The sequence below is a fragment of the Oxyura jamaicensis genome, chromosome 1 (genome assembly GCF_011077185.1).
Source record: "Oxyura jamaicensis isolate SHBP4307 breed ruddy duck chromosome 1, BPBGC_Ojam_1.0, whole genome shotgun sequence".
In the NCBI taxonomy this organism is placed as follows: domain Eukaryota; kingdom Metazoa; phylum Chordata; class Aves; order Anseriformes; family Anatidae; genus Oxyura; species Oxyura jamaicensis.
Window position 1 is genome coordinate 178,506,874 of NC_048893.1, and position 11,001 is coordinate 178,517,874.

An 11,001-nucleotide genomic window follows, 5' to 3' on the forward strand; every position below is an offset into this window, starting at 1 on the left:
AAGGCAAACAAGTTAAGAACCCTATCAGCAGGTATATGTCACTAAAGAATCTCTTCTATAAATGTTTGAAAGAAAGTTAAAGATCAAAAATTCACAGGGCTGTAAAGAGGATGCAAACAAATACCTTCTTACGCCAGTGCAGCAAATAAATCTTTCATCCTGCAAACACTTACACAGGTACTTAGCTCTGCCCATGCGGGTAACCTTATCAAAATCAATGGTTCCAACATATATAAAGATAAGCACTCGAGCCAATGTTTGCAGGACCACCTCATCAAAAAAGCCACTTGTCATCAAAAAATCTCTTTTTTGTGGAAAGAATTGCAAAGGAATGACCGGCTTTCTGCTCATTAAGTACACATTTAAAGTCAGTTGAGCAATTTTATACTTTTCTTCCACAGCTGATTAAGTTATGTTAACTATATCAAAACTGACCTGGTTGTAAGCATAATTCATTAGTGTGCAACTGCACTGCCTACTAAACATTCATATGATATTGGAATTCTCCCCTCACTAGAAATCCAGCAGCTTTCTCTTAGAAAAATAAAAATATCTGCACTAGATCAGGGAATTGCCATTCCACTTAAAAGTCTGCAAAACTGATGCAGTTATTAAAGGCTACATATATTAATTAATATATAAGCTTTAAGAAACAAATGTACTCACAACCTAACTCACTCATCTGTCTGAAAACATTTTCCTGAAAAGGAAGATAAAATGCATTATCAGGGATGAATGCTGAGTAAAACCATTGCTTGCAAGGTGCTGTGCATTCAGCTGGACTAGCCATGTAGCTAGCTACCTTTGGCTTCAGGAGGCTACATGGAGTGCCGAGACATCAACTAAGTTCTATTATTGCCAAGGCAGAATTTTGCTTTCCTCTATCCTTTTCCCGTCTTCCTGGCTCCTCAGCACACCTGGAGGGCTGTGGGATGTGGCCTGGCCCTTATTCACAAACCTACCCACGTGGAACCAGGGTCTCCCAGAACAGCACACTGGATCATAGCATGTGCATTCAAAACATTATCCAAGCATCAGCTAACAACTTGTTATATACCACTGAACTTCTGTAAATGTGAAAGAGTTGGCAGTTTCTTAACAGATTTTTTTTTTCCCACTTTTAAACAAATTATCTAATCTTAATGAATATCTGCCATGAACAGATTCCAGCCCTGACTTGCAGAGATGAATGCTGTGTGATTATGCATACACAATATTCCTTGTATGTATTTTTGTCCTAGGCACTAGAAAATAGAAATTACTACATGACAAATGTTTGTCTTTGAGCTTTCTCTTCATTTACTATCACCAAATCGTAAATATAAAGCACAAAGAAATAATTAATTAAAATTGTTGTTTCAGGTGTAACTTTAAGTAATAGATACCATTCAAATAAACTTAGAAACTGCTTAATGTATTTTAGGAGTATTTTATTTTGTTACTGTCACTTGCCTCTCTAATTCAGATTATTTTAACAAATATAAAAGAATAACAAGCTCCAACTATTCGCAGAATTTGGAAACCTTTTACCAAGTAGTTAATTCCTCCACGCACTAATACCCCTTTTGAGCAATCTCATTTAACTCAATGAGACTCATGAGCTAAAGATTACCTACTGGACTTGTGACAGACATATTTGATGTATACTAATTAGAAAGCCCCACACTGATTGTTCCTGAACAATATACACAACAGGGAACAAATCTGGACATACCACATTCTGCACAACTACATTTTGACTGGGGGCTTTTAGCTCACCTTGCAATGCTAGGCTAATTTCCTCTCTAGCACTTCAAGTATTGTGGGCAGATACTGAAATACAATCTCAAGGATAAATCAGAAGGCTGTTTGCCGAATAATCCCTCTGCCCCCTCTTTCAGTTACAAGCAATCTGATAAACCGCGCTGCTGAAGCTGCTTGCACAAGGAATCTTGTTTCATCAGTGTTACCTCCTTCATATTGGTTAGTCTGCATGTTCCCCAAAGACAGACCCCAAAACAAGGAATGGGAGTGTGAGGTGGTGGCAGAGCATTAGGATGGACTTCGCACACCATTAAGCAACTGCATATGACCCTAATGGCCTGATCTGACTCCAATGTTGGCCCAGTTTTTAGTAGGGGTTGGACCAAAGGACCTCCAGAGGTAGCTTCCATCTTACTCTGGAAGATTGTAGATATGTTTTATATGGCCCCTCAGGACACACACATAATGAATCTGGAACTATTCAGCAGTTTGAAAAAGGTCCCTCCACATGGCAAAATGGGACCACTAAAAAAGGAAAAGATTAGAACATGTAAAGAAAGTAACATCAGATTTAATGGTCAGTACAGGAGGATATCAAAGCCACAACTAGGGTGCATGTCTGGCTGCCAAATCTGCATTTATGGAAGGCTCATTACAACTGACAGAACAGAGTCTTATTTACTCTTGCCCTGAACATTAGATTATTATTTGTTCCAGGATAGCGTAAGTATGAAATAAGCGTAAATTCACTACTCCAGATTTTTTGCTTTGCACACTAATTACAGAGGGCTACAAGGCGAGGGACAACAGTGAGCTACACGTGGAGTTTTGAGTATGGAGCTTGGTCAATGAAAGACCTCAGCATCTCATATTACTTCTCAAAAGTGCAGCCTTCTAGGTTCAGCCAAGAATTTTTGTCTCCTTGCCACCCACGACCTCTCCCATACCCAAAACAGCTACAGAGAAAAGGGCATCCGAGGAAAAAGGAAAGCAAAAGACAGTGCTCTTTCATCTGTGACTTTCATTCCCAGCTTATTTTGTTACTTCTAGTAAATTCTCTTTCCTTGTCACTAGCAGATGTATTACCCCTGCGTGAGTTTGATGCTTTCTGACTTTCATGCAGCCTTTCTAGACTCTCTGAAGTGCTTGGCCCTGCATTCATAAGACATTTCAACAAGTTTGCCTCACAAAATACAAACCTTTATAGAAAGCATTTATAAAGTAGACAGAGTACCACAGAAATACCATACAGATGCTCAAGCATTACTTGCTTAAAAGAGTCAAAATAGAAAATTATTTAAGACGTGTATTTCTCAAAAAGACTCTTCAACTCAGCACAAATTAGAAGATCTTGTGCTGGTACTATCAGGGAACCTGTGGAATTTTAACACTGTCTGGGGACCCTCCTCAGCTCTAAAACCAGTTTTCCTTAGGGTTGCAGGCTTCTCACTCTGTTTGGGCACCCTATCACTCCCTGCCCCCCCCAGAATGTGCTATGCAGTGGACTGCTTTCAGGGAACACCCATTCAGTAATTCTACATTCTCCAAGGTAAGAGAAAACCCATTTAAAAACTGATAATATGTTTATTTGTTCACTCTCTTTCTCTTCTGTCTCTCACTTTTTCTGACAATGATGCTCTTAATACTGCTTGTCATTCACTACCAAAGCCTTATATTTAAGGAGCTGCACTGGTTCCCAACGCTTAGACATGTTTGGTCCCTCGCGATGCCCCCCCCCACCCCCCCCCCCCCCCCCCCTTTTTTTTTTTTTTTTTTTTTTTTTGGTACTAACACAGCAAAACTCAGGGCATACCAGCCATTCAAAAGTTCATCAGGCCTGCTGCAAGGTCTGGTATATCTGAAAAGAACATCACTTACAGCCAAGACTGTAACCGGGGATACACACCAGTATGGGCTCTGTAAAATTAAATACAGCCAACTACATCAAGGGTTCATCTCTGCCCTTACCACCTACACAGCCCAGCCTGTCTGAGCCCCTTCAAGTCTGAGTCTGCGTGCAGTTAGGCAGTCTACACACTCCGCAGCTGCAGGAGGCTCCAAAAACACTCATTTTGTTTTTAATTAACAAGTTATTAACTCATTACAAAGTAACATGGAAAATTATTCAGAGAATAGTTAATGCTCCCCTTTCAATTAAAGTTACTTCATAGCCTTGTGTTAAGGCTTTATTTCAGTACATATGGCACATGTGGTTTTCATCCTATTTATACCACCCGGTATTTTAGTTCTTTGTAAAAAGTAAGTACCACTGACATAATTTTGAAACATTTACATTACCTTTTACTCTGCCACAAACACTTTGTGGTAAAGGTCTGTGTAATTAAAGCAACAAATGCACTCATACTATCTCTCCATGTCTGGGAAATGATTTTACTTTTACAGTTAAGTGCACTGAGGCTGTATAGCAACCGATACCCCAGCCTTGACATGACCATTAGTTAATAATAGCTTGGCCACTCCCATAGCATTTTCTAAATAAAACTCTCAATGAAGGCATTCGGCCTCTAAAGATCTGGAACCAACTCTGTTATCCAAATTTATGTCACTGAATAAGTCTCCTCAATATAAGTAGACTTATTCCAGGTTATTTGGACTGTAAGCTCTCCACAGCAAAGATGCTCCTCTATTCAGTGCTTACCCAGTAAACCCGATTTCCTGTTTAAAGCTGTCACAGACACAGTAAATAATAAGCAGAACTAAAAAAATAATTAGCCACTATAAATAAACTTGCTGTCAGAAAGAATCTCCCATCAATTATTACAGGGTTTAACAAGAGAAAGCATGCTTCCAGTGAACTGAAGAACACGTGGAGTATTGTAATACCTTGGCTGAATTGACTGATGCTATGGTTGCCTTTCCCCAGGTGAATCAGGAATCCATGGCGAGGACCCTCTGTGATCCTGATCTTGAGAGTAACATGTAAACTGTCCCTGTCTTCCACTTTGAGCACCTTGTTGGTAATCAGAAACCCTACATGACCCGTGGCCAGAGTTCGGAGAGTTTGAGCACCTTTGTTAATTACGATTTGAGGTACGCTGTTGTCCACAGCCATTATCCGAATCTTCATGGTCTGAGGTCTCCTTGTTTCAAACACGGTGTTGGGGAAGACATAGAAATCAGTGTGAGTGCCATCTGTAACAGTGAAAGAGAAGCTGTCCTCAACTGATTCTGTGCCATCATGTCTGTAGGTGATTAGATTTTCATTTAGATCTTGTTTAGTGAAGGTGGTGACTGGTTTGGAATTATTGAACATGATCTGACCGTGAACTGGTATTTGAGTGACGATAAATTTTAGCAGCGCATCAGGTGTATCTCTGTCTTCTACAGACAGTTCAAATGGGGTTATCAGTTTGTATTCATTTTCATTCACCACCAGGTTATGGATTGTGACAACAGGTTTCTTATTATCCACATCAGTGATAGAAATTCTGAAAGTACGAAATACAGGGTTGTAGCCATCAGTGACTTCAAACTCAAAGCTGTCCATTTTCACCTCATCTTCTGAAGTGTGAATGTAATAGATTTTATTGCCTGCTAATAGGAGCTGAGTAAAAGTGGAGATGGGCACCCCAGGCTGATCTGTGCATTCAAGATGACCACGAACAGGTGCTCTGGTAATAGTGAAAACTAAGTTCTCATCGGGACTATTCAAGTCACTGGTGCTAAGCAAATCGGTCGTAAGGGTTACCTTTCCTCCTTCCTTCAGAGAAACTCCTTTGCTAATTACATCTGGGAAGACAATGTCGATGCTACCTATTGTCACATAAAAGTAGCGATCAATGAGAGGATTTATTCCATCTGTCACATCAAATTTGATAAGATCACGAATACCTTCTTGGCCAAAGTGCATATATCGAATTAAGTTCCTATCCACTTCATCTTGGGTGAAGTTCATCCCCAGGGTGATATTTTCAACTCCACCTGAAGGTTTTAGTCTCTGTAAGAGGCCTTGTCCTGGCCCATACCTTATAATATATGTCAAGGTTCTGTCTTCAGAGTCTAGGTCAGTAGCCTTCAATATTCTGTTATGGATAGTTCTAGTTTCTCCTATTTCAATCTCCAAACCATCATTGATGGCCATTCTAGGTGTCTCATCATCTACAGGAACAACCATGATGAATACCGTTTTCACTACAGTATGTTTACCATCTGTGAGTTTCACCTCAAAGCTGTCCTCCTTCGTCTCAGAGTCATCGTGTTCATAGAGTATGTTGGAGCTCTCCGTTATCTGATCCAAGGTGAAGCTCTCAACTAGGACAGTTCCATTGGCCAGCTGGTTCACGATGTGGCCATGCCTGGGAAGCCTGGTGATTGTGAACATTAACTCATCAGCAGGGATGTCCCCATCAACTGCACTGAGGATAGGGGTATCAATAACCAGGCTCATGCCTTCCATCACAACAAACTCCCGCATAAAGATTTCAGGCTCTTCATCATTCATCGGCATAATGACAATGGGGAAGATGTGCCTTTGGGAAAAGCTAATGCCATCAGAACAGCGGAAAGCAAATCTATCTTCAACAGGCTCTACACCCTTATGTATACTTTGGACATAAAAAATATGCCCTTGACGGAGGTCTTTTAAGGTAAAAGCACTTATAGCTATACCTGCTCTGGATTTTTCAGATCCTGGGGCTGGAGAGATGTTCTCTACATACCCAGATGTGGGCTGAGCAACAATGGTGCAGAGTATATCATCAGTAGGAGTATCTACATCTTCAGCCCTTAGGTGAGCAGTAGTAATGATGCGTTTGTCACCTTCCACTACTCTGAACTGCTCCCCCACAAAAATCTCTGGGGCTTGATTGTCAACAGGGAGAATGGTCACCAAGACTGAAACTCCTTGGATGACATTGCCCCTGATGCTCCACTCCTCAGACAGGTCAGACAATGTAAGGTTGAAGGTATCTTCTTTGGGCAGAAGGCCTATTTCACCCCCAGTATGAGCATACACCACAGCACCATCCAGCAGATCCCTTTGGGAAAATCTCTCTGCAGGCACCCCTTGGACGAGGATGTTCCCATGTTGAGGAGGATCCTCTACAATGAAGGTCAACATTAAGTCATCTGTGTCCTCATCAGTGCCCTGAATCACATTAGCAGTGATTTCAGCAGCACCATTCTCCAGCACATCCAGGTAGGAACCAACAGTGCCTGGGGGCAATCGTAGGGTAGGAACCTCATCATCAACTGGATGCACATTCATTTTTAATGTGATGGGCACAACATGAACCCCATCACTCACATCAAGCCTACATGTATCGCTGTTGGTCTCAGCTCCACTGTGTACATACACCACCCTCCCTTGCCTGATATCCTCCAAGCCAAAGGCACCACCCAGGATCAGACTGTACCCAGAAAGCTGCAGCTGGCCGTACCGAGGGGCCTGGGTCAAGATAAATCGAAGATGAGCTAGCTCAGTGTCTGTATCACTAGCATCCAGCTCAGTTGGGCTAAGGACATGGCTGCCTCCCTCAGGTAAAGTAAAACCAGTGTTAGTGATTTCAGGAGGCTGGTTATCCACGGGCTGCAGGTAAATGGTGAAAGTTCCTTCAGCTGCATTGCCGGCTGCATCTTCCACCTGATACTGAAACTGAATCAAATGAGGAGCCACTCCCAGTTCTTCCTGTGGGGGACGATAAGAGATTTTGTGATGATTGATCTGGGCTTGGGTGAAGTGGGTAACCTCCACAGAGTGATCCTCAGTCAGCACAAGGGATCCAAGGCGGGCTCCGTGCTCATCTGGGGGATGGTTAGTGTCGGTGTCAGTGGGGGGCTGGGTTACTGTGTAGCGGAGCTCACGGTCCCCTGAATCCTGGTCTGTGTAACACAAGTGCTTCCTCCGCAGGGGAGTCACCTGCTGTTCTGCAACTATTAAGTGCAGGCTGCTGCCACTGTGCAGCTCTGGGGCTAATCTGTCCACAGGATGTACCCGGATCACAAACGTCTGTGGCCCAGAGCGGTTGGGTGGGTCATTGTCATCTTGGACCCTAAAGACAAACTGGTCCAACACAACCCCAGGGCCAGGTCTATGAGGCCCAAAGTGGTGGTAGTAGAGACGGCCTTCCACAATGTCCTGCTGCAGCCACTCTCTCACTGGCTTTTCATAGATTAGGGAGCTCCCTACTACGCTCGACACCCGCCTCCAAGAAAAGCCCTCATCTTCTTCCTCCTCTTCCCAGCCAGGAGGTGGCTGTGCTTGGCGGAGGAGGAGCTGGCCAGCAGTGGGGCCAGCCTCCACTGTGAAGAGCAGGATGGCATCCTGCGAGTCAATGTCAGTAGCACTCAGAGCGCGGGTGGTAATGGGCACTGTTTCACCCTCAGCTATCGCCAGCCCTGTGTTAGCATTGAGTAGGGGTGGCTGGTCATCAGTGGGCACCAGAGTAATGGGGAAAAGGAATTCAACACGGTGGCGGGAGCCACCATCTTCCAGCCGCAGCACCAGGTTGTCACTGAGTGGAGACTCACTGCCGTCATGCTGGTAAATGACCCGGCCTGCTGCCAGCTCAGCCACTGTGAAGTGTTTACGAGGAGCAGCAGATGCCGGGGTGTCCTCCAGCAGAGTGAGGTGGCCATGTCTCAGCCCTGCCACAACACTCACCCGCACCTGTTCAAGGTCATCCTCATCACTGATCACCAGGTTGGCGCTGGGACCAGGGCCCGAGAGAGGCCGCGACTGCCCCTCATAGAGCACAAGGCCAGTGTTGCGGGTCACCACCGGCGCTAGGGTGTTCATGGGCTTCACGACAATCACAAAGGCAAAGGGCTCTGAGGCAGCACCCTCGGGGTCCAACACCTCCAGCTCAAGCTCAAAGAGACGCTCCCGATCCGAGTCCTCCACGGGTGGCTGGTAGGCAATGCGCAGCTCCCTCACATCGCGCTGGCTGAAGGAGGAGACAGGCAAGCTCCTATCGTCCGTGCTGACCATGTGCCCTTGGCCGGGGCCAAAGGGTGAGGTGATGTTGAAGAGCAACAGGTCCGGGGGTGACTCGGCGTCCTCAGCTGCCAGCATGTCAGGCGTGAGGGCGGTGAGGACAAACTGGTCCACCTCCATCATGAGCATAGCCAAGAAGCTGGGTTTTGGAGCCACATTCTCCATCCCTGCCCGGATCCGCACCAGCACCTGGAAGTACTCGCGCTTCAGCAGCGCCCCGCCACCCGTTGCCTCCCACAGCTCAGCCACCAGTGGCACCAGGTCGCGGTTGGGCGAGCTGCCAGCTGCCGTGTGCCGGTAGCGCAGCCCCAGGCGCAGGAACTCCTCACAGTCCCACATCGAGGCGGGCACTGGGCCACCCTCCACCGCCTCCCCACTCGCCACCAAGGCCGAGGGGTAGTTGAGGATCTCTCCGTAGCGGGGCAGCCCAGTCAACGACGGCAACAAGCCCACCCTACAGCGCTGCCGGCTCGGCTCGAAGGCGAACTCCAGGCTGCGGGCGTCCAGCGGGTTGCTGGTGCCTCGGAGGCGCTCGACGACCAGGGGCAGGTTGCGGGTGACGATCTCCAGCTGGGTGAAGAGCACCTCCACCTCCAGCACCAGGGGCAGCACCAGGGAGCTGCTGGGCGAGTCGTAGCGCAGCTGCAGGCGGACCCGGTCCCTGGCGGGGCTGCGGCCGCCCAGGTGGGAGTACCGCACCTCGCGGGGACCGAAGTCGCAGGGGAAGCGCCGGGGGCTCAGGCGGCCGGGGCGCTGCCACAGCGGGTCCTCGTCCAGCACGGCCAGGTGGCACCGGTCGCCCGGCTGCACCCGCAGCACCAGGTCGCGGGCGGGGTCCAGCCAGGCGGAGCGCCCCAGGGGCACCCGCAGACCGCGGTTGGCCACCACCACCACGGCGGGGGACGGCTCCGCTGCCCAGGGCGAGGGGACCGCGGCGCTGCCTGGCGGTGGCTCCGCAGCCCCGACCCAGGCGCAGCCGGCCAGCAGCAGCAGCAAGCCGGCCAGCCGCCGCAGCGGCGTGGCGGGCAGAGCCCGCATGGTCCCTGCCGGCGGAGGGAAGCGGCGGCACGCCCCCGGCAATAGCATCTCCGATCCGCACCGCTCGGCTCCGCACCGCGCTCTGAGCCCAGCGCGCCCCGCTCCGCGGGGGACCCTCGCCAGCCGCCGCGGCTCCGCCCCCTGCCCCCGAGCCACCAATAGGTAACCACGGGGGGCGAGGCGGGCTGGCGCGATTGGGCAGAGACGCGTGCCAATCTCGCAAGCCGCGGCGGGGACAGCCCCCCCCACCCCGACCCTTGAGAAGAAGGGGCGAGGTTTCCCTCCCCCTCCTCCCAGGGAGCGGGGCGACAGGTGAGGGCGGGCGGCAGCGGCCACCCGCTCCCCCTCCGCGCCCCCCCTGGAGCCAAGGGAATGGGGGACGGGGTCCGAGGAAGGTGCCCGAGGAAATTCGGGGCGACCCCGGCCTTTCTGCGCCTCGGCTACACCCTGGATAAATGTCCCCGGGGCACAGCGCCTCAGTTCGTCCCCGCTGTCACTCCTCCGGGGCGTCACTGCAATGGGGGAATAAAAGTATTTCTGCCCTCTTGTGTCTGCAGTTAAAAGCGTATTAATAAGGGGCTGAGTTCGCCGGAGTTTCTGCCTTTTCAAATTGCTAATGGCAGGCTAAGAGTTTTTATTTTCCATCTTCTCTCACAGATGCTATTTTTTCTCTTGTTAATTTTAACAATCTGTTTTAGCAAAGTTTTCTAACAAAAGAAAAGCAACGATTATTACATCAGTATTAAAAAGTACTAACCCAAAGAAAAGAAGGCTGTTTGGAATGGCTTTGTGGAAATGCATGAAGCATTCTTTTAAAATAATATCACAAGTAATCCTCTGGTGTTGGACCAGAATCTTCTGGTGTTGGACCATGTTCCAACATTACGGCATGCATCCTTGTTTTCTGCATGGAAAACTTAAATTTACAATGTCAGGCATAGGCAGGGTCAGTCACATCTACGTCTACGTGTCAATTCCAGCAGGTAATTCAGCTTGGTTTGGGCCAAGGAGATAGCAGTGGACATCTGTCCTACAACACTGGAATTACTGTAATTTGTGAGATGGTTTTGTATTTTGACATACATGCAGAAAGCTAATTTGATAAACAAGTCTATACCGAAGCATGGACTGGGATGCTGCTGCAGAAAGTAGTAGTTTAAGTAGATAGCCATTAACTTTAAGCAACAGTAACGCCATTCCTTACTCTTAGGATGCATTCACCCTGGATTTCAGCAAGTTAATGTCTCCTTTCCAAGCCTCAAATG

General features: G+C 47.8%; 1 protein-coding gene across 1 annotated transcript in view; it reads right to left on the reverse strand.

Annotated features, from left to right (window-relative positions):
- The window catches only part of FREM2 (FRAS1 related extracellular matrix 2), a 125,576-nt gene extending 115,730 nt beyond the window's left edge, over positions 1–9,846 (reverse strand). Inside the window, exon 1 of the mRNA XM_035323965.1 lies at positions 4,588–9,846. Within this exon, the coding sequence (XP_035179856.1) occupies positions 4,588–9,784 (5,197 nt within the window). The 5' untranslated portion in view covers positions 9,785–9,846. The remainder of the gene's footprint in view (positions 1–4,587) is intronic.
- Positions 9,847–11,001: the final 1,155 nt, after the last annotated feature.